Source organism: Lactuca virosa, chromosome 4 (genome assembly GCF_052849685.1).
Source record: "Lactuca virosa cultivar CGN04683 chromosome 4, Lactuca_virosa_CGN04683_v6, whole genome shotgun sequence".
In the NCBI taxonomy this organism is placed as follows: Eukaryota; Viridiplantae; Streptophyta; class Magnoliopsida; order Asterales; family Asteraceae; genus Lactuca; species Lactuca virosa.
In genome coordinates, this window is record NC_136429.1 from 311011335 (window position 1) to 311036017 (window position 24683).

Here is a 24683-nt window from a genome sequence, read left to right on the forward strand (position 1 = left end):
GCGGCCAACACAATCCAGCTCACAAACGGTCACATAAGTAATTCCAAGCCACGTGTTATCAAATGAGAGCGTGAATATATATTCTTTAGATAAGAGTATATATATTTTTTTGGATAAAAATCATTATCTAATAAAAATCCAACATTATCTTAGGAAAAAAAAATATCAAAATTTCTATTTTGTTTCTCTATAAATAGAGTATAATATTGATATACTTCATATCTCATCTCAACTTTTCATATCTAAACCCTTTTGATTTCTTTGATAACATGGATCCAAATTTTGTTTAAAATAGTTCTAATTCATCTAATTTGAATGAATATGATGAATGGGAAGCACGAGTTGTTCAACGCAATCGACAACTTGATGTTATCATGAATGACTTACTCATAATCATGCCAAATATGACTGTTAGAGATCATCATAGAACAAGAAGGAGGTAATGTGATCGAGAACGTGAGCATGGTGAGGCGCGTTTGATGAAAGACTACTTTGTTGACAACCCAACGTATGGTGAAGCAAAATTTCGGGGTAGATTTCGAATGCAAAAACCATTATTTCTCCATATAGTGGAAACTGTTACAGCCAATGACCGATATTTTCAACAAAGACGTGATGCCACAGGTAGACAAGGTCTTTCACCATTACAGAAATGTATCGGAGCTATGCGGATGTTGGCGTATGGGACATCAGCAGATGCACATGATGAATATTTAAGAATGAGTGAGACTGTAACAAGGGATGCTCTTGTAAAGTTTGGGGAAGGTGTCATTTCATGTTTTCGTGAAGAGTACCTTAGAAGTCACAATCAAGATGATTTGGCACGACTACTACATGTTGGGGAAGAACGTGGATTTCCAAATATGGTAGGCAGTATTGACTGTATGCACTGGGAATGGAAAAATTATCCTACTGCTTGGGCTGGACAATATGCAGGTAGAAGCGGTAAGACAACAATAATTTTGGAAGCCGTTGCATCGAATGACTTATGGATATGTCATGCATTCTTCGGAACACCAGGTTCGTGCAATGACATTAACGTCCTCCAAAGATCTCCTCTTTTTGATGATGTCTTAGCAGGTCGAGCACCAAAGGTGAGTTACACTGTGAATGATCGACAAAATAATATGACTTATTATCTCATTGATGGCATATATCCTTCATGGTCTGCCTTTGTCAAGTCAATAAGTTCTCCACAACTTCGAAAACACAAGTTGTTTGCTGAACATCAAGAGGCTGCTAGAAAAGATGTTGAACGAGCATTTAGAGTTTTACAAGCTCATTTTGCATTTCTTCACCGCCCTTGTATTGTGTGGGACAAGGATATGACGGGGAAAATTATGATTGCATGTATCATCATTCATAATATGATCGTTGAGGATGAACGACACACATACATTCACTATTATGATCCATCAGAATTTATAACTACAGAAGACGAATAATCTTTTGAATACTCTACTCAACGAATTGCAGATCTATCCAGTTATATGACCAACAGGGCACAAGTTCACAATAAAGAAGCTCGTAAAGCTTTAAAAGACGATTTGATTGAGCTTATATGGAAAAAGTTCGGCACTGAATAATAATTAAGTAGTTTTCATCTTCCGTATTTGTAACTTATTTTATCTATTTTGTTAAGTATGTTTGATGAATGTAAAATAATTTTTATTTAATTTTATGATTAAAATAAATGTATTTTTTTGGTTTCAAATTTCTAGTAGTTTTAAGTAAAATAAAAATAAAAAAATCTATATTTTTTAAATAAAAATGGGTTTTGGTTGGGTTGTTAATCGGTGTGAATAATTTAGATTGGGTTGGGTTGTATAGATGGAAAAGAGGGAAATTAGTTTTTTATTGAAAAGTTGGGTTGAATTAGGTTGCTAATGGGGTAGTCTAAGGGTCCTTGTGAAATTATCATCATTAAACAAAATTGAAAAATATTTCTGAACAATTTAAAACAAAAAATAAAAGAGTCTAAATAAAAAAAACTTTATAATATAATGACTTTATTGCATTTTATTCTTAGACAAAATTGCAAAAATGGTCCCTATGGTTGGCAAAATTCTGCGGTTTTGGTCTAGAAAAGTTTGGTGGTGCATCAATGGTCCAATTTTGGATCTTTTTAGTGTTTTTGGTCCCTATACACTTAAAATGACTATTATACCCTTTAGATTTATATTTTCTAATTTTTTTTAATGTTTTTAAATAATTAAAGATACAAAAAGTCTCTCTCTCTTTCTCTCTCTCTCTCTCTCTCCCTCTCAAGAATACCCACCAGATGCCACCCTCTCAAGAACTCCCAACATATCCCACCATCGTTCACCACCAAGATCCATCTGCTACCAACGACGTTCACCACCACCATTTGTCTGCCATCATCGCCATTTACCACCACCATCCGCCTGCCACCATCGTTGTTCTCCACCATCCGCTTAAGAACACACCCAAAATCTTTCTTTATCTCTCCTCCTGCCACTATCTCCATTCCCCAACACCATTCGCCGCCAACCACCTCCATCTCCCCTACCCCCACCTCTCATTCCTTAACCTTATAAGCTTTCACCACCAACCACCAAACCACCGGTCATCAGATTTTTTATAGAAAACCCTACTATATGCCTCTCCCTCCCAGATCTTGTCGGAAAAATCAAACCAAAAGCTTCGTCGAGCTCTACTAACTTCTCACCATCCACAAAGACCCGAAAAAACGGAAAATCGATGGATTTAAAGAAGAAGGTGAATGTTGAACCACATATCCATCTTCTCCGGTGGCGGTCTTGAACCATAAAATCGTTGTATGTGTTGAATGTGGCTTGATGTTGATTTTGTTGTTGAATAGTCAATGTGGCAGAAGGTGGATTGAAGGGAACATATGAGGTCGATGGTGGCGGCGCATCCATCAGCCTCCCAAATTAGCCACCAATCACCACCATAAGCACTCCTCCACCCCTTTCTTGATCACACGACAATAACCACCCATTACCATCATTGTTAAACGTCATCAGCCTAGCCACAACTTTCACTGTCCTTAATCATCTTAGTCTCGCCAAATCATCAGAAGAAAGGCAACCCTGTTCTCATATTATTGTTGACCTGACGTCTCTATTTAGAACAAAGAAAAACAAATGGGAGGTAGGTGTCGATCAATTGTGAAAAATTGGAGACGTGGGGTGAACCAAGGCAATATAGGGCAAGAAAAAACCCAACCTCTCCGATCACCTTCTTCGTCTTCAGATTCTGAGATAATTTCCAAACCCCGACCCTTCATGTTCGTCTCCTTTTTCTTTAGAATAAAAAACTGTGGAGATTTGGGGTTTTTGTTACTGGTGTTCAGATGTAACGGTGGCACGATGGTCGTCGAAGAAACAGATGTGAAGGGTGGTTATTGGTGGTGCGAAGGAGAAGCATGGGACGATGAAGCCTGCAATGGATCTGGTAGAGAACGCCTTCAAGAACGAGTTGGGTTTCTTTTTGATTTGGAGGATCATACGGAAGAGAGAGAGAGAGAGAGAGAGAGAGAGTGTGCGGTGGGTTTATTTTATTTTTGTTTTTCATTTTATTATAAGAATGAGAAGATAAATAAAAGAAATTAAAATGTAATTATTTAAGGGGCATATTAGTCATTTTAGGTGGGATGTGGACCAAAAACACAAGAAAATACAACCATAGGGACCAAAACCACACAATGTATCTAAAATTGGACCAGTGGTGCACCAACATTTCGTTTTGGACCAAAAGCACATAAATTTGCCAACCACATGACCATTTTTGCAATTTTGTCTTATTCTTATAAGAAATATGAAATACAATTCAACAACAACAAAACTATAGGCCTCATAAGAATGTGGTAAGATGGTGAGCATCTAAGTTATTTATCAAGGTTCTAAAAAGCTTGTTATGGTTTCGTCATTGCGTATCATGGCTTCAAGACTTTTATTTGACGTTAAGTTTTAACAAAATGTCGCATTAAGTCATATATTATTCATATATGTATATAAAAATTAATAATAATAGAATATATATATATATATATATATATATATATATATATATATATATATATATATATATATATATATATAATATTAGTTATATATAAATTTAGTGCCTTAAGTCACGTCTTAGAAACGACGTGGCCAAGGACGGTTTTGACTAGGTGCCCGGTGTAGCACAGGCAACACTTAGTTTCCGTGTATGCAGTGTAAATTTTTTCGAATTTTTTTTTTGCCTATTGTGCCACTACGTAAAAAAAATCGGCAACTACGTAAAAAAAATTGCCACCCTATTGGATCAACCAAGCCCAAAAATATATTTATAACTTAGACTTATCAATTAGTAGTCCAAAAAGCCTATTAATTTTAGCCCAAAAAAAACTAATATAGCCCAATGCCATTTGGATAATTGGATCTTTTGATCCAATTGGGAGAATGACAAAAACGTTCGGGAGATAATTAATCAATAATCGACAATTGCAAAACAAAAAAAGAAACCATCGAGCCATCGAACACAAGGAGTCAAGAACGGATGCACACGCACGCCGCCTTCACACACGAAGACACAACTCGACGACTTTTGCTTGGTGCTTGATGCTTCCATTGCTAATTCCTTATAATTTCTTGAGTGTCTTGTTGATTGAGTAGCAAAAATCGATTCCCATTTGTTCAATTCGACTCCAAGCCCTATCTAAGAATGAAACAAGTAACTGTTTGAAAATTGAAAACCAATTTGTTTAGGTTGAAATCGAAATTGCTATGTTTTTATCTTGAATTGGTGAAATTGCTATGTTTTTATTGATGTTATTGACTTATTGATTGATTTGGTGAAATAAAATTGCTATGTATTATTGTCTTTATTGAAGTTCAATTTTGATTTGGTGTAATTTGTATGTTTTTATTGAAGCTATTGGATGATTTGGTGAAATTATTAGTTATTTAGCTTAATGTTGAATTGTAGGTTACCCTTGGTGGTTTTCTTACCAAAAGACCAAGACCTAATCCTAATGAAAGTGGTGAAGGATCTTCCCAAACACCAATCACCAATCAATCAATTCCTTCGGTCTCTAATGCAATTCCACAAACACTATGCTCTAATGAAACTAATGATAGTGTTGATTTGAAAGATCTTCCAAAGGACTCGGCAGATAGGCCAATGATTACAAGTTATGCCTCAAATATAAGAGATGATGTAAGAAGGGCATATTTGCTTCAAGTACCTTGTCAAATAAGGCTACACAAGTTTCCAAAAAAGAAAATAGGTGATAGATTAAGAAGCTTCGTTCCTTCATGGTTTAACGATTTTGATTGGTTGTAATATAGTGTGAAAAATAAAAAAGCATATTGTTTATATTGTTATGTGTGTGGAGACCTCATGGGACAAAAAGGAGGGATAGATGCATTTGTTTCCCAAGGTTTTGATACTTGGAACAAAGCAAGAGATGCATTTCGGACTCATGTGGGTAATGTTGATAGTTTTCACAACAAAGCACGAGAAAAGTGTGACTTTTTATTGAGAGAAAAACAAGTTATTAATGTAGTCTTGAGGAGGAAAACTGAAGCGGAGGACCATAAAAATAAATTGCGATTACGTGTTTCTATTATTGTTGTTAGACTTTTATTGAAAACCGGTTTACCGTTTCGTGGTAATGACAAGTCGGTTAACTCGGAAAATATAGGGCTTTACATTGAAGCGGAGGACCATAAATATAAAGCGCGATTACGTGTTTCTATTATTGTTGTTAGACTTTTATTGAAAACCTGTTTACCGTTTCGTGGTAATGACGAGTCGGTTAACTCGGAAAATATACGGCTTTACATTGAAGTGTTAAAAGCCATTCGAGAGACTAGTGCATATTTTTACAACAATACTTTAGAAAATGCTCCTAAAAACAATCAACTTATTTGCCCTAAAATTCAAAAAGAACTTGTGCAATGTTTTGCACAAGAAGTACTTTTGAGTATTCGTCAAGAGATTGGTCAAGATGTATTCGCTTTATTGGTTGATGAATCTAGCGATGTCTCAAAAAAGGAACAAATGGCTATTGTTTTGCGATATGTTGATAGTCTTGGCTTTGTGAAGGAAAGATTCATTGGAGTTATGCACGTGACGGATACATCCTCTTTGACACTCAAAAACGCCTTAAATGAAGTACTTACAAGAGAATGACACAACTTTTTATGTACATTTCTTTGCACACCAACTTCAATTAGTGGTTGTAGCTGTAGCAAAGAAGCATGATGGTGTTAGTGACTTTTTTTTAGCAAATTTCATTGGTGGTTAATGTTGTTTGTGCCTCGTGTAAAAGAAAAGACTTCCTACGGGAACAAGCAAGACAAAGGGTGCAAAAAGGCTTGTGTAGTGGTGAACTTGAAACGGGAAGAGGGTTAAATCAAGAGACTACACTTGTTCGGGCGGGAGATACAAGATGGGGTTCACATTTCAACACACTCACAAGTCTGATGAAGTTGTTTGCGGATGTTCTTGTGGTTTTAGAATTTGTGAAAGTGGATGGAGGGTCATTGGCAAACCGCCAACAAGCGTCCGAAATCTTAGCATATTTTAAATCTTATGAGTTGGTGTTTTACTTATATATGATGTATGACATTTTACACCTCACGGGTACATTATCAAAGCAACTTCAAAAAAAGGATCTAGACATTTTAGAAGCGGCTTCGATAGTTAGAGGGACAATGGACGCATTGCAATCTTTAAGAGACACGGGGTTTGCTAGCATTTTGCCAAAGGTATTCTCTTTTTGTCAAACACACAATATTGCTACTCTGGAAATGCATGATTTTTATGTTGGTGCGAGAAACCGTACGACCACAAAGACCAATAGATTTCATTTTGAGGTTGAAATCTTCAACATGGTGGTGGATATGCAACTGTCAGAATATCGAGATCGATTTAGTGAAACAAGCAACCAGTTACTAGAATACATGGGTGCTTTGAGCCCTTGTGATTCATTTTCACAATTTGACAAATCAAAGTTGTTGAAGTTGGCTAAGGGGTTGTTTGTTTTAGCTTCTAACTGGGTCCAATAGGGGACCGGGTCCAAAAAAACGAATTTAGCATGTGTGATAAGGTACCAACACTCAAGGACTCGGTCAATTGTGTGGACTGGGTCCAAGCTTTCAAGCTGATTCGGTCCCCTCTTTTCAATCGCTGGACCGGGACAACAAATAAGCAATAGGCTGGATTTCCAATTTTGCCCTACCATTTTATGAACGCCTCCACAGGAAAGAAAGCTATCGGCGATTCCACAGAGAAAGAAAGCAATTGGCGATTCCATAAAGAAAGAAAACAATTGGCGACATGCTGCTGCTGTTCGAGTTTGTTGCTCCTTTTTGTTGGTCAATTTTTGCTGAGATATTAGAGCATGTTGCTCCTATTTGCTGTAAGGTATTTGGTGTAAGTTGATGTTGATTTTTCAATTTGTTGCTGTGAAAAATCGTTTGATACAGAGTTGAAATATGCCATATTTTTTGGATTTATTGTTGAATTGTTCTTCGTATTTCAGAATTTCTTTTATTTTATCAACATGGTCTCATAAAAAACACATAATTAAATGATAAATTTAAGATTCAAAACACAACCACAGAGCAAAATTTACAATTCACAATTGCAAAAATGTCATGTCGTTTTATAAAGTAGTTGTAGTATGAAAGAAAATGTAAGGGTGTAAATTTAAACCTTGCAAGAAAGAGAGCATAAATGGAATGGTTTTTGAAGTATTCAGGTGAAACATGAATTTACAGGACCTTTACAAGACGTGGTTTGTGCCCTCTGATTCAAGAATATCATTTTTCTGCATTTATAATAATACCCTCTGGTTTGAGAATATCACTTTTTTGCATTTACAAGAATAATATATCTATCAAAAAGTATATTTACATTTTTTATAATAAAACTCATTTAATATGTGTATGTGTAATTGTGTATTGGAGGGAGGCTTCTGATTTTGTTTAGTGATTAACTTTGTTAAATTGTAAATACCCCATAAATTATTATAAAAAATGTTGTTTGAGGGTAATATAGTCAATTTGTAAAGTCAGTCATATGCAAAATTAAACAAAAGGTTTCAGTCAGAAGTTAAACCAGTCAGAATTTCTAACTCAGTCAGTTTCTAACTCAGTCAGCTCTAACCCATTTAGCAACTATCAAACGACCCCTAAGTTGTACAAGTATGACTTTGATGATTCGGATTTGATAGATCTTGAAAAACAATTTGAAATATTTTATCACTCTTGCATCAAAGATGAGCGTTTTACCACTTTGAAAGGAATTTCCGAGCTTTCTCGTTTGATGATTAGTACGGGGAAACATCGGTCTTATCCTTTGGTTTATAAGCTTTTAAAGTTGGCTTTGATATTATCCGTAGAAACCGCTAGTGTAGAAAGATGTTTTTCGAAGATGAAGCTCTTGAAGACCGACTTGCGCAACAAGATTGGCGATGAGTTTTTGAACGATGTGTTGCTTTGCTATGTTGAGACCGAAGCACTTATGAAAGTTGAGAATGAAAAGGTAATGGAACAGTTTCAAAAGATGTTCGTACGAAGAGGACAAATTTAAATTGTAATAGATGATAGATTGTTGTTATGTTTTTAACTTTTATGTAATTGATCGCTTATTTGTATTAGACGTAATGAATTATTTTTTGGTTTTATATTATGTTTGATCGGAAAAAAAAAATTCGGCAACACCTACTGTCAATTCTTGCGTCCGTCCCTGGATGTGGCTCGTCACACCTCGTAGAAGCTTGAAGCTTAACATTATCATTATGTCACATCTAACGTTATTTAGAACCATGATATTTTTAAAGAGTAAACTCCAAAATAACGATTTATTTATTTATATTTTCTTTTTACTTTTATTTAAATTATAATATATTATTATTTTATTAGTAAACATTTAGATATTTTACTATATTTTGGGAGTTAATGAATAAATGTTTTCTAATTAATATAGTAAAAATAACTATTCATTAGTGAATCACATTTTCGTTTATAATCAGTAATTTCATGACAATGCGAGTAAAGTACGTATACATTCCTCCCGATATGCATAAAAATATTCATCGGATATCATTAACTCATGAAGTATAATATATTATTATTTTCTGTAATTCGTTCCGTAATTATAATCGTCTATGATACGCCCCATTCCTTTTTATAGGTTTATAATTAGTGGTTTAAGTGTTTAACTATCAAATTTAAGAATACAAGTACTAATTGAACAACAAGCTCAAAGTTGAAGGATCGAACTTGCGCAGCAATCGTTGTTATTGCCTCGTCGACACTCATTACAATTATTGTTGCTGTTCGAAAAAAATTACAATTATTGTTCCTTACTATTTTTAAAAGCAAAAAGAGCGACACTTAAGGCAGCCACGTTGTCTCATCGTGACCGTTTGTTGGGCACAAGAACATCTAATGTAAATCTGAGGACGAGATCTAATTTTATGATTTCAGGTGCGATGTAGACGATAACTTATTCACCTGCATCCTAGCCCTGGACCAATCCAAATCTGCCATGGCGTGACATGTGTGCGCCATGATGGAATTGTATGACTTTTTTGGGTGCGTATATTAAATTTTACCAAATGTGGTACTCTTCAAAACTTGTACTTTTGACAAAACAAAATTGTTTGTAATAATTAGTTTTGTATATTTAATAAATCTTATACTATTAGCTTATGTATTTTATGATCAATAAATAATGACCTTTTAGGTTTGAGGTCACATAAGCAATTGACAAATATATTTGATTTTGGAAAAAACAAATTACAGCCAACAAATCTCAGCCCACCTTTCCCCTTTCTCTATCATCTCTCTTTTTACTCCCCGGCTAGCCAGCGGGACTTGTTTGGCGAGAGCCAAAAAGCGGTGTTGACAGGGACGGACGTAGGAATTGACAGTAGGTGTTGCCGATTTTTTTTTTCCGGTCAAACATAATATAAAACCAAAAAATAATTCATTACGTCTAATACAAATAAGCGATCCATTACATAAAAGTTAAAAACATAACAACGATCTATCATCTATTACAATTTAAATTTGTCCTATTCGTGCGGACATCTTTTGAAACCGTTTCATTACCTTTTCATTCTCAACTTTCACAAGTGCTTCGGTCTCAACATAGCAAAGCAACGCATCGTTCAAAAACTCATCGTCAATCTTGTGGCGCAAGTCGGTCTTCAAGAGCTCCATCTTCGAAAAACATCTTTCTACACTAGCGGTTGCTACGGGTAATATCAAAGCCAACTTTAAAAGCTTATAAACCAAAGGATAAGACCGATGTTTCCCCGTACTAACCATCAAACGAGAAAGCTCGGAAATTCCTTTCAAAGTGGTAAAACACTCATCTTTGATGCAAGAGTGATAAAATATCTCAAGTTGTCCTTCAAGATCTATCAAATCCAAATCATCAAATTCATACTTGTACAACTTAGCCAACTTCAACAACTTTGATTTGTCAAATTGTGAAAATGAATCACAAGGGCTCAAAGCACCCATGTATTCTAGTAACTGGGTGCTTGTTTCACTAAATCGATCCCGGTATTCTGTCAGTTGCATATCCACCACCGTGTTGAAGATTTCAACCTCAAAATGAAATCTATTGGTCTTTGTGGTCGTACGGTTTCTCGCACCAAGATAAAAATCCTGCATTTCCAGAGTAGCAATATTGTGTGTTTGACAAAAAGAGGATACATTTGGAAAAATGTTAGCAAACCCCGTGTCTCTTAAAGATTGCAATGCGTCCATTGTCCCTCTAACCATCAAAGCCGCTTCTAAAATGTATAGATCTTTTTTCTGAAGTTGCTTTGATAATGTACCCGTGAGGTGTAAAATGTCATACATCATATATAAGTAAAACACCAACTCATAAGATTTAAAATATGCTAAGATTCCGGACGCTTGTTGGCGGTTTGCCAATGACCCTCCATCCACTTTCACAAATTCTAAAACCACAAGAACATCCGCAAACAACTTCATCAGACTTGTGAGTGTTGAAATGTGAACCCCATCTTGTATCTCCCGCTCGAACAAGTGTAGTCTCTTGATTTAACCCTCTTCTCGTTTCAAGTTTACCAATACACAAGCCTTTTTGCACCCTTTGTCTTGCTTGTTCCCGTAGCAAGTCTTTTCTTTTACACGAGGCACAAACAACATTAACCACCAATGAAATTTGCTCAAAAAAGTCACTAACACCATCATGCTTCTTTACTACAGCTACAACCACTAATTCAAGTTGGTGTGCAAAGCAATGTACATAAAAAGCTGTGTCATTCTCTTGTAATATCAAAACTTTCAAACCATTGAATTCCCCTCGCATATTGCTAGCCCCATCATAACATTGTCCTCTTATTTATTAAAAAAATTAAAAATATATAAATAATATAACACAAAGCGAATTAAATTAAATTGAAATAACAAAAAAGTAAAGAATAAATTACCTGACTAAAACTCAACTTATTTCTTGTAAATACTTCATTTAAGGCGTTTTTGAATGTCAAAGAGGATGTATCCTTCACGTGCACAACTCTAATGAATCTTTCCTTCACAAAGCCAAGACTATCAACATATCGCAAAACAATAGCCATTTGTTCCTTTTTTGAGACATCGCTAGATTCATCAACCAATAAAGCGAATACATCTTGACCAATCTCTTGACGAATACTCAAAAGTACTTCTTGTGCAAAACATTGCACAAGTTCTTTTTGAATTTTAGGGCAAATAAGTTGATTGTTTTTAGGAGCATTTTCTAAAGTATTGTTGAAAATATCTTCACTAGTCTCTCGAATGGCTTTTAACACTTCAATGTAAAGCCCTATATTTTCCGAGTTAACCGACTCGTCATTACCACGAAACGGTAAACCGGTTTTCAATAAAAGTCTAACAACAATAATAGAAACACGTAATCGCGCTTTATATTTATGGTCCTCCGCTTCCGTTTGCCTCCTCAAGACTACATTAATAACTTGTTTTTCTCTCAATAAAAAGTCACACTTTTCTCTTGCTTTGTTGTGAAAACTATCAACATTACCCACATGAGTCCGAAATGCATCTCTTGCTTTGTTCCAAGTATCAAAACCTTGGGAAACAAATGCATCTCTCCCTCCTTTTTGTCCCATGAGGTCTCTACACACATAACAATATAAACAATATGCTTTTTTATTTTTCACATTATATTCCAACCAATCAAAATCGTTAAACCATGAAGGAACGAAGCTTCTTAATCTATCACCTATTTTCTTTTTTGGAAACTTGTGTAGCCTTATCTGACAAGGTCCTTGAAGCAAATATGCCCTTCTTACATCATCTCTTATATTTAAGGCATAACTTGTAATCATTGGCCTATCCGCCGGGTCCTTTGGAAGATCTTTCAAATCAACACTATCATTAGTTTCATTAGAGCATGGTGTTTGTGGAATTGCATTAGAGACTGAAGGAATTGATAGATTGGTGATTGGTGTTTGGGAAGATCCTTCACCACTTTCATTAGGATTAGGTCTTGGTCTTTTGGTAGGAAAACCACCAAGGGTAAGCTACAATTCAACATTAAGCTAAATAACTAATAATTTCACCAAATCATCCAATAGCTTCAATAAAAACATACAAATTACACCAAATCAAAATTGAACTTCAATAAAGACAATAAGACATAACAATTTTATTTCACCAAATCAATCAATAAGTCAATAAACATCAATAAAAACATAGCAATTTCACCGATTCAAGATAAAAACATAGCAATTTCGATTTCAACCTAAACAAATTGGTAAAATTTCAATTTTCAAACACTTACTTGTTTCATTCTTAGCTAGGGCTTGGAGTCGAATTGAACAAATGGGAATCGATTTTTGCTACTCAATCAACAAGACACTCAAGAAATTAGAAGGAATTAGCAATGGAAGCATCAAGCACCAAGCAAAAGTTGTCGAGTCGTGTCTTCGTGAGTGAAGGCGTCGTACGTGTGCATCCGTTCTTGACTCCCTGTGTTCGAAGGCTCGATGGTTTTTTTTTTCTGTTTTGCAGTTGTCGATTATTGATTAATTATCTCCCGAACGTTTTTATCATTCTCCCAATTGGATCAAAAGATCCAATTATCCAAATGGCATTGGGCTATATTAGTTTTTTTTTGGGCTAAAATTAATAGGCTTTTTGGACTACTAATTGATAAGTCTAAGTTATAAATATATTTTTGGGCTTGGTTGATCCAATAGGGTGGCAATTTTTTTTTACGTAGTTGCCAATTTTTTTTACGTACTTGCTGATTTTTTTTTACGTAGTGGCACAATATGCAAAAAAAAAAAATTCGAAAAAATTTACACTGCATACACGGAAACTAGGTGTTGCCGGTGCCACACCGGACACCTAGTCAAAACCGTCCTTGGGTGTTGACGATCTTGGCAAGGGTGGTGGCGAGGCTTAGCGCCTCCCATTCTCTTTAGTCTTAGAAATGTGTAAACGGTTATTATGGTTTATAAATGAATTTGGTTTTAATGGATGAACAAATTATTATAACTTTCATCGTTTTATATTAGTATTATTACTAATACTCAGATTTTTAATCTATGATGTACAAAGGTTATTAGTTACGAAATTAGTCTGTACTGAGAAAGCAAAGAACATTAAACATATAGCGTTTAAATAAGGGGAAAATGATTTTATAATGTAATTAAATTTTAAAAAATCATTCAAATATTTTAACATTTTAAATGACATGAAGCATGACATGACACTTAAGTCGAACTTTAAACTTCAAGTTTTTACCATGACATTTTTTAATGTGCGACTTAAGACGCTAATTTTTAATAGGGAAATTATTACAAATGTCATTAAGTTTACACAAAAATTCTAATTTGACATTGTGTTTTTTGTCTCAAATTTGACACTCTGTTTTTCAATTTGTTACAATTCTAACCATTTGATCGATCAAACCGGTTGCCTACTGATGTGGCATGATGATCTGTCAGTTTTGATGACGTGACATGTTGATATGACATGCTGACGTGTCGAAATTGAAAATTTTCACCAAAGGCACTAAGTTTACACTTTTTTCAATTTTGACATTAGTTTTATTTTATTTTTTTATTTTATTATTATTATTTTTATATATATACTCCATTTTTTTGTTCCAAACCGAACATCATTGTTTCAATTTTGTTCAATGTTGACCATTTTCCTTTTAAATCCGTATAATTTTTTTTATTTTTATTTTACATTTGAAATCGTATAAATATTTTTTTTTCATTTTAAAACCATATTTTTGTATAAATATAAGGTTTTTTTACATTAAAACTATAGCCTTATGTATAAATATATATTAGTTATATTATAACATTATTTTACATTAAATACGAAACTTTAAAATGAGTTTGGAGGTATGGAGTGCACAATCAGATAAGCTAATTTGATCTCGGTAACACGAGGGTCCGGTGTTCGCTTTAATTACCAATGGACCGTTCATTATATATATTCATGATTTTTGGTTCTTGCAGATATACTTCTTCTTCATTTAACATTACAATGCAAAAAATTTCTCTCAAAGAACATCAAACAAAACAAGGCATTCTATGTTTCTGAATTTTAGATTTTGCATGAAATTCTAATTAAGTTTTTATCTCAAATATGGTTTCGTGTTACTCCATTATCATGTCACATTAGTGTCACATAACCAAATAGTGCATGAAAAATACAGTTATAATATAAGTAATACATATTTATTCATAACATTATAGTTTGAATGTAAAAAATCTTGTATTTATACAAACTATGGTTTTTTAAATGAAAATATATATATTTATACGGTTTCAAATATAAAAAAATATTTATACGGTTTGGAAAAAAAATGATGTCTGATTTGGAACAAAAAAAATAGAGTGTCATGTCATCAAAACTGAACAAAATTGGAAAAAATGATGATCAATTTGGAACAAGAAAACTTAGTGTCAAAATTGATAAAAAATAAAAACTTAGTGTCTGAAAAAAAATGAGAAACTTAGTGTCTTTTTTAACATTTTTTTTTCAATCTTAACACGTCATCTTGCCATGACAACATGTCACGTCAGTATGGGTTGCCTGTCAAGTAGTCAAAATTGTGACAAACTGGAAAACACGGTGTCAAATTTGAGACAATAAAAAACACAGTTTCAAATTATAATTTTGATATAAACTTAATGACGTTTGTGCTATTTTTCTTTTTTAATATATAAAAAACCACAAAATTATAGATTTATATCAACTATATCAAGGTTTTACAAATATTATATCTATACCTTATAACAAAAGTTAAGAAAAATTCAATGGTTTCATGCTCAATTAGAAAAAGAAAAAACAAAAACACAAGTGCTTTGAAAAAACAAAACTCGCGTCATGGCATGCCATAGTGCGCCTAGACAAGCTATGACGTACATGATGCCTAACAACGACACTAATGGTGTTTTCTTGACGGTGAAGCCACACCGCAACGACATGACCCGTCTTTTAGAACTTTGATTCTAAGTACAAAAATATCAATGAACTAAGGATTTGTATTCATAATACCATTTAAGTATACCTTTTGTTCAAATTATACCTTATGGTAACAGGCATCTCTAGGTAAGGCTCTAAATATAGTCGGTAAAAGATAATTATGGGAAAAATGTAGTTACGTGTCATTTATGTAGGTATTACATGGATTTAACCAATTACATACCGATATCGAAATCAACTAAACCCTAAGCCAAGACTTTCTTCCCGATTTCATAAATTCAAAAGTGTCCCACTTAATGCCTTAAATTATTCACACAAATTTGTATTCTATGTAGTTTGTACAAGGATTTGAGTTGTAGTAGAAAAGGGGTAATTTTGATTTTTTTGAATCGATTCAACTTAATTGATCGGATTAGAGACGGGGGCGATGACATTACATGTGGCGACAAAGTTAGTTTTTTTATCTGTCGGATCCGTCGTCGTATAGAGTGATGGTGGACGAATCAAGTAGAAGGAAAATGAAGATGCCAGATGTATCTAAGAGAGCCTACGTCGACTTTCTAAAGCTGAAAACGAAATGGGGGATAAAAATTGTGGTGGCGTATGTGAAGAATTTGGTGGCATCACTTGTACTTTACTCTCACAACTACGTTGATGATCTTGGTCAGATGAATGACTTAAAATTAGTTAAAAATGTAATTATATATAATAAATGATTTTATAATAAATATGTTTTAAAATTTATGTATAAATAGTATTCCTATAACTTTTTAACAATAATATATATATATATATATATATATATATATATATATATATTATTTATATATCAATTATAATATAAGTCATTTTTTTATCATTATTTATTTGAAACTTCAACACATATTTATAACACCCCGTTTATTAAATAAATAAATAAATAAATAAATAAATTGATGAGTGTATAGTAGCCCTAAAATCAATAATTATATAGCAAGGTGTTGGTCTCGAAGGTTAAGTGTTACAATTTTAGAAGTTGGGAGTTAAAAAGTGCAAGTTCTTGATTTAATTTGAAAAGGATTTCAGAAGTAAGGGTGCGTTTGGTAATTAATGGATTTAAATTGAAAAGATTTGAAGGCTTAAGGGGCTTATTGGTAATTTAGGGATCTATTATGAAAGGAATTTATGTGATCAGGGTTTAAAAGGTAAATTGTAGTCTAAACTTGAAAAGAAAATGGGAAGGATGGACCAAAGTCGTATATCTAATAAATGTTGAAATGAGCGGGACTTAATCACGTATCCCTTCCCCACGTCGCCTCCTAAAACCCTAAACCTAAAAGACAGCCGCGATGTAAGCCTCTCCAGCCGCCATCTCTTTCTTCTTCTTCTTCCGACCAGACGAGGCCGTCACCTGCTGCCTCGCCGACGAGCACCACCTCTTTGCCGCTGACGGAGACGTGTGAGAAGCCGAAAGAGCTACCGAGACCCACCAGCAAAGATGTGAACGCCGCTGCCCTCCTCCGCTGAAGACGCAGCCAGTGTGCTCCGCTGCAACCACCCCCTTCGCTTCTCGTCTTAATGTCGTTCCACCTTCGGATGCTCACGGTAAACTTTATTCCCTCCTTGTGTGTGCGACTTGGCCGATGTTTGTGTTTTTACGGCGACGCTTACCGCCTAAGAGGTGGCAGAATTTGAGTACCATCGAGTATACAAGTTGTTCTTGGTATTTGTGTTGTTGTATGCGAGATAACTGGCCAAACACCCACCGCCACGACCTCATGATGGTGGCTGCCACTGTTTCTGCCACCCTTTGCCACCACCAGCCACCGTAGGAGGTGGCTGTGTGTGTGTTATTATGTGTAAAGTAATATATGCATTTTTGGGCAGGAATCATCACCACCACCATTGGAAATGGTGGCTGCCGCCACCTGCCGCCATGAACTGCCGCCGATCACCACCGCCCGAGGTGGCAGTGGGTAGTGCCCGACCTAGTGGGACCCTAATACCTAAACACCTAACCTTGGACTGGGCTAGTTCGTTATTGGGCTTGAAAACCCTAATTAGGGTTTAGAAAACCCTAATTGTGAGTTTGTCGGTTTGGGCCTTTTGGGATCCACGTTTGGACCAGTGGACTGAAGTTATGACTCATACCAATTCCATTGTATGATGGCTTAGTGGAAGAATGGACTCAATTGGTTAAGTCCTTAATGGGTTAAGTGAGAACACTTAACCCTAATCATCATTTCATGTGAAAACCCTAATTTTGTTGGGTTTGGAGTTGGGCCTAGATGTTTTGAGTTATTGATGGACCATCCAAGAACAAGTATAAGGACTAGAGTATTGGACTGGGCTATAGGATAATGCCCATTGGACAGGTTTGGGCCCAATTGGGAAAATTAGAACATAGATGGGCCATAACTGGACCTTGATGATTATGAGATATTGGACCATTGGGTTGCCAAGTATTTGGACCAGAATAAATGGTTGGGCCTTAAGGTTAGAACACGTGAGGGGTTTGGGCTCAATTTGGAAAATTGGGTCATAGTTGGGCCTTGGTTGACTATTGGTATTTTGGGCCTTCAGAGTATGAGTTGGGCCTTGGTCTTGGACCAAGCTATGTTAGGGGTAAATGGTCCTTTTACCCCAAGTGTGTATTTTAGAGTTATGCATTGGAAATCTAATTGGTTAATTGGGTTTTATTTTGATGTTGATAGTCTAGGGATCTGTCAGCTAGCAGCCAGAGATTTATTCGCGGGACTCCAGCAGTGCGAGGTGAGTCCTCTTCCCTTAGGAACGGGTCTAAGGCACCAATGCCGACCCGTGTAGTTTATATGTTCTTGATAGGAACACGGAGTGTGGGCGGGGCCCGTATCTCATTATTAGCAGAGTATAGATATCAATCAGATTGTTGGATTGCTATACTAGTTGTCTGTGTGATACATGTATGTGGTTGTTTATGTATGTGAGTGTGGGCGGGGTCCGTATCTCATTATTATTCGAGTGTGTGCGGGGCCCGAATCTCATAGTAACCGAGTGTGGGCGGGGCCCGTATCTCATAGTATTATTCGAGTATGGATATGTGACTGTTTGATAGAATTAGATATACTTGTTATCTGTGTGATACCTGTATGCGTGTCAGTAGCTGAGTGTGGGCGGGGCCCGAATCTCAGAGTAGCCGAATGTGGGCAGGGCCCGAATCTCGTAGACAGCGGAGTGTGGGCGGGGCCCGAATCTTCTTGACAACGGTGTGTGGGCGGGGCCCGTATCTCCTAGACAGCGGAGTGTGGGCGGGGCCCGAATCTCCTAGATAGTGGAGTGTGGGCGGGGCCCGAATCTCCATGAGAGTGGGCGGGGCCCGTATCTCCTACTTGCATGTTATGTGTATAGTATGTGGTAGTTTGGGGAGACTCACTAAGCTTCATGCTTACAGTTTTCAGTTTTGGTTTCAGGTACTTCGGTTTTCAAAAGAGGAGCTTGGGATGATTACAGGGCACACACCATTTGTTCAGCCTGGGATGTTTATACTCTGATATATTGACAGATGTTATGATATTCTTGAGATATACGATTTATGATTTTTACATGTTGAATGATAATTATGGTTTTATTAATGATTTAAAACGAAATTTTTAGACTGTATTTTTGGGATGTTTCGAGTTGGTATCAGAGCCTTGGTTTGAGAGATTGAGGCGCACGCTCGGGTGTGTCTGAACTCAAACTAAGGAATTGGTATGAAAATTTTCAAAAGAAAATCATTTTTATAAAAAGAACTTTGAGAAAAAGAAGAGAATTTTGAAAAGAGAAAGGAACTTTGAAAAGTGAAAAGGGTGTGGTGCATGCAATCAGCCAAGCTCAAGTAAGTACTCCCAAATTACCCATGCAAGTTTATGATATGTTATGATTATCAGCTTTATGAGGACAACATGCTAGATTAGGACTAAGGATCTAGGAAGGATGCCTTATGTGCCTAGTATATGTGTATCAGCTTTATGAGAATTGCATGCTAGTTTATGACTAATGATCTAGGAAGGATGCCTTATGTGTCTGTTATATGTATCTCAGCTTTATGAACTGCATGCTAGTATAGATTAGTCAGGGATAGCCTGAGAGAGATATGCTTGATTATGTTTACTCGATGCTCGAATGCTGCTTGCTTTGTGCTTTTAGGAGTTTTAGTTATCTTTTACTATCTAATAAGTGAATATGTTACGTTACATATTGCAAGGATTAGATAATTTCAGAAGGTTAGGTCTTGATCTATTGCGCAACTCTTGTTTGAGTCCAACCGTTGTAGGGTAGGATCTCTCATTCGAAGAATTATTTAGTCTTAGTGATATGTAATAGTATTCACGAGCTTGGTAGGGGGAGGTAGCAGGGACTTCTTATGCAGCTGATGGCGGAGAGTGGGTTAGTGATTACCCTAGGGCAAGCCTAGGAAGAGTTTAGTATGAGATCATCAGTAGTAGTAGAAGGGACTTGGTGGAGTCAAGGCAGTTCTTGAGAAAAGTACGGATAAATGTGGAAGGTAGTATGGGCCCGTACTACTGAAAGCAGAGGATTCGTACTCGAATCAAGGGAGGCTGAGATGAATCAGGAAACTTGTAGTGTGTGAGATCCCTTGAGTTATGATGAGTATTATGATGTTAGTGATGGTATATTACCGAGTATAGCGACGCTACGTGGTAGACCAGATGGTAGTTCTGGTGCCGGCGAGGGATCAGGGTAGGACTCTGGAGCCGGGTAGCTTGATGGTCAGATGAGGGAGTTCATTCCATCTGAGAGTACGCGCAGTATCAGTGACCAGACTCCTGTGATCTTCAGTATGATCAAGGAGGGCATTTTAGAGATTTGTGATGAGAGGATGAGTGCATTCTGCACTGAGATAGCAGCCATGATAGGGATGCGTACGTTGATGTTTCAGGAATTCAGAGCTTGTGAAGCTCCAGATTGTCATGGGGGTTAGGGACCCCATTGTTAGCAGCAAATGGTTGGCAGATGTCGCCAACGCTTTTCGTACCAGCCGTTTCCCGAGAGGGACAAGGTCCGATTTACTTCCTGTCTCCCGACGGACAGAGCACGTGATTGATAGGAAGAGGTTGGTAGTGAGTGGGTGATGATGCGGTCGTTATTATGTCATGGGCAGGGGCGGAACACACACATTAGAAATGGAGGGGCCGGAACCAAAATTTCAAACAAAAACAATATAAAGATGTTTATAGATAATTTTTTCATGTTAATGTATACTATATAACGAAATTAACTTTTATATATATATATATATATATATATATATATATATATATATATATATATATATATATATAATAATGATCAAATAGATATTATCAAACAGTTGGTTATTTTTACAAAAGTATATGCTAAACACAAAATGAAATTAAAATTAAACAGTTTTTTGCTAGGTTTATGAATTAAAAAATTTATGCTTTAATAATTAACCTAACTACTTAATACAAATCAACAAAGTGTATATTTATTTATTTATATTATAAAATATTGATTAACAAAGATAAATACGGTTATAAGTTAATCAAAACTAATTTCATGAATCAACATTATTAAATAAGATATATAACAAAATTGTTGTAAATATATAAATATAAACAAATAACAAATATATCTATATATCATAAAGCCTCATATGACACCATTACATCACATATTACATCACAGTAATTACCTTTACCTTTACTCAGAGTGCATAGCCCATTTGTCTTTTTACCTTCCGAATATTTACCCAAGGAGGAGAGAGAGTGTGTGTTCTTATTACTATTTGGCTTGAAGATCTGTTTCAAAGAAGACATGGTCTCTGTTGATTTTTGATAGCGATTGGCGATGGCAAGACAAGCATAAGAAGTCGGTGCAGGCTAGACATGATGCAGTAGGGGAGAATGTCAAGATACAGCAAAGGCGCAACAACAATGACAGTAAACCGTTGGCTTTGTTTTCCGGCGACCGGTGATGATCACGTTTAAGATTCTCTGGGTTTTTTAATCTTCAGATTTCTTTTCTACCTCGTTAACTTTATTTTGTATATTGTTCTATGTTACTCATTTATCCCATTTTTACTCATTCACAGGTTACATTACCCCCTTTTAAGAATATTTCCCCTCTATTTAGCCATTATTTTTTTGATCGTTTGTTTCTTCTCCTTTTTATCTTTTTTTATTATTTTTTCCGTTTTACTGAGGGGCCAATAGTAAAGGATACGTATATAATTTTTTTTTTTGAGAAAAATCCACTTGTTCAAGACTAGTTATTAGGCAAAAAAACGTAGGGGCCATGGCCCTCCTAGGCCCCTTAAGGGTTCCACCCCTGGTCATGGGATAACTGTTTGACCAGATTCCGGGCAGAGTTTGCCTAGACAAGTGAGGCGCAACAGTTGGCGTAAGAGTTGTTAGATCTCCACCAAACGACCGAGACTGTGGCAGAGATCACTGCCAAGTCTCGGGAAAGAGCTTATATGGTACCACAGTATGTAACATATGAGGAAATGAAGAATGTAAGGTATCAGAACATACTGTAGAATGATAGCAGGGAGATCGTGAGTATCTCGGGGTGCAAGACCCTGAATGATATGACTTCTAGAGCTCGAGAATGGGATATGGACTTGGAGCACATTGGTAAGAAGGAATCAGATCAGTTTTTTATATTGAAGGGTCTCGGAAGGAGGCCCAAGATTTCAGATCAGCTGTTGAGAGGCCAGCAGGGCCAGATTCAGTGCAACACGTGCGGGAAACTGCACAAGGGAGCCTTTCGTTCCAAGGGTTTGAGTAAGTGTAACTCTGGGTTATCCTTTGTTTGTGTTTGAATTATATTTTCAAGAGATGTCATATGCCAATCGCATATCGAGAATTATTAGCGGATAGCGATAGATCATTTCCCAAATTGCGGGATTGGGAGAGTACAACGTCATCTTGGTTTATTCCAATACTGAGGAGCAGCATGAGAAGCACCTGAGGGAGGTACTAGAGACTTTGAGGAGGGAGAGACTTTTTGCAAGGTTATCCAAATGTGAGTTCTGGTTGCGCGAGGTGCAATTTCTTGGGCACCTTGTCAACCAGAAGGGTATTCCAGTCGATCCCGCCAAGATAGAGGCCGTGATGCAGTGGGAGATTCTGAGGTCTCTAACTGAGATTCAGAGCTTCCTGGGTCTAGCGGGTTATTACCGGAGATTTATTCAGGACTTCTCCAAGACTACAACTTCTTTGACCCGACTGACCAAGAAGTTGATGGCTTTTTGATGGGGGCCTGAGTAGCAGGCAGCCTTCGAGACTCTCAGACAGCGTTTGTGCGAGGCACCGCTTCTCACCCTGCCAGAGGGTGTAGATGATTTCATGGTTTACTATGACGCTTGATCATGACATGGGTGCGGTACTGATGAACGGGGTCACGTGATAGCAGGCCTTAGGGAATTAGGTTGGGGATTCCAGTCAGGACATGGGTTCAGTTTTGGATGTTAGGTCGTGTGTATGCTCGACGTTGGATGTGTTCGAATTAGTAATCAGCAAATGAAGACAGCGTGGAGAGTGTTGTAAGTATGCGAGTGTAGCCGTAGCATTCACTAGTATCTAGATAATGTTAGAGTGTTGTAAGTCTACGGGTGTAGCCGTAGCATTCACTAGCAGCCATATAGTGTTAGAGTGTTGTAAGTCTGCGGGAGTAGCCGTAGCATTCACTGGAAGCCAGATAGTGCTAGAGTGTTGTAAGTCTGCGGGTGTAGCCGTAGCATTCACAAGGTTGGTAGATAGTGCTAGAGTGTTGTAAGTCCGCGGGTGTAGCCGTAGCACTCACTAGGTTAGTAGATAGCATGAGCGTGTTGCTAGAACGCAGAAGGAACAGTGGTACCCATCAGTTCGTGTGCAACAGTGACGGCATGGCAAATCCACATATTGATTTACGGATTTCCCCAGATGAATTAGACCTGTTTGAGCCACTGATAAGATCGTAGGAATGCCGCTACAATTATGGGAACAGGGAAGCAATTGGACCGCATGAGGTCGTTTGTGATATAAGGCTACCATTGGTCAGGTAGCAATCACTTTTAGCTTTGGATTGGTTACGTCAAGATTCGACGCATGGACCCGATCGGTTGGATCGGGAGGTTGTTAGAGCTATAGTGGTAAGATAACTAATGGCAACTATTGACAAACAATGATTGCGTTCGGAAGTCGTGAGGGACGACTGTATGGGAGCCGTTGGTTTAGTAACCAGGTAGAAACTCGGTATTTCAGACGACTAGTGAACGAATTAGGACCAGGAAGGTCTCGGTAGATTTTGGAAGGCCGCCAGGGTGCAACGTACTATTTCAGGCAGCTCAATGCTTCAGACAGTTCGGTGTCTCAAGCAGAAACGATATTTTGGGATTTCATGTATGGTTAGAGTAACAGATTTCTGAGTAATGCTAAGTCACCCACATCAGGATTCATATATAATGATTCAGTATGAGTGGTCTGTCAGGGATTCAGACCATCTCGAGACAACAGAATTAAGACGGAGTAGATGTGATCATGTTGTGAGGAATTCGTTCACCTGCGGATTTTAGGACTTTGCAAAGATTGGTCACGGCTACCCTTGGAAGACTAGGGTGTGCCCAGGATGGTGACCATGTTACTAGAGTGGTTGGGCGTGTAAGGAATGGTAAGGAATGATTTCGAGGACGAAATCTAGTTTAAGTGGGGGTGAGTTGTAACACCCCGTTTATTAAATAAATAAATAAATAAATAAATTGATGAGTGTATAGTAGCCCTAAAACCAATAATTATATAGCAAGGTGTTGGTCTCGAGGGTTAAGTGTTACAATTTTGAAGTTGGGAGTTAAAAAGTTCAAGTTCTTGATTTAATTTGAAAAGGATTTCAGAAGTAAGGGTGTGTTTGGTAATTAATGGAGTTAAATTGAAAAGATTTGAAGGCTTAAGGGGCTTATTGGTAATTTAGGGATCTATTATGAAAGGAATTTATGTGATCAGGGTTTAAAAGGTAAATTGTAGTCTAAACTTGAAAAGAAAATGGGAAGGAGGGACCAAAGTCATATATCTAATAAATGTTGAAATGAGCGGGACTTAATCCCGCATCCCTTCCCCACGTCGCCTCCTAAAACCCTAAACCTAAGAGCACCACCTCCTTGCCGCCATCTCTTTCTTCTTCTTCTTCCGAGCAGACGAGGGCGTCACCTGCTGCCTCGCCGAAGAGCACCACCTCATTGCCGCT

General features: G+C 36.8%; 4 protein-coding genes across 4 annotated transcripts; 2 read left to right on the top strand and 2 right to left on the bottom strand.

Moving 5' to 3' along the window:
• Positions 1-530: 530 nt before the first annotated feature.
• LOC145168899 (uncharacterized) lies at positions 531-1571 on the top strand. The gene has a single exon (XM_079087551.1). The coding sequence runs from the start codon at positions 543-545 to the stop codon at positions 1443-1445; it is 903 nt and encodes a 300-aa protein (XP_078943677.1). The 5' UTR covers positions 531-542; the 3' UTR covers positions 1446-1571.
• Positions 1572-5370: 3799 nt separating this feature from the next.
• On the top strand, positions 5371-7043 carry LOC145106056 (uncharacterized). The gene is made up of 2 exons (XM_079043108.1): positions 5371-6147; positions 6261-7043. Exons 1-2 carry the CDS (start codon positions 5371-5373, stop codon positions 7041-7043), a joined length of 1560 nt encoding a protein of 519 aa, XP_078899234.1.
• Positions 7044-7371: 328 nt separating this feature from the next.
• Positions 7372-11334, bottom strand: LOC145106057 (uncharacterized). The gene is made up of 3 exons (XM_079043109.1): positions 11091-11334; positions 10098-10960; positions 7372-7440 (listed from the first exon to the last, which is right to left on the bottom strand). Exons 1-3 carry the CDS (start codon positions 11332-11334, stop codon positions 7372-7374), a joined length of 1176 nt encoding a protein of 391 aa, XP_078899235.1.
• Positions 11335-11347: 13 nt separating this feature from the next.
• On the bottom strand, positions 11348-12816 carry LOC145106058 (uncharacterized). Its single transcript, XM_079043110.1, has 3 exons — positions 12808-12816; positions 11456-12547; positions 11348-11362 (listed from the first exon to the last, which is right to left on the bottom strand). The coding sequence occupies exons 1-3, from the start codon at positions 12814-12816 to the stop codon at positions 11348-11350; spliced, it is 1116 nt and encodes a 371-aa protein (XP_078899236.1).
• Between the last annotated feature and the right edge of the window lie 11867 nt (positions 12817-24683).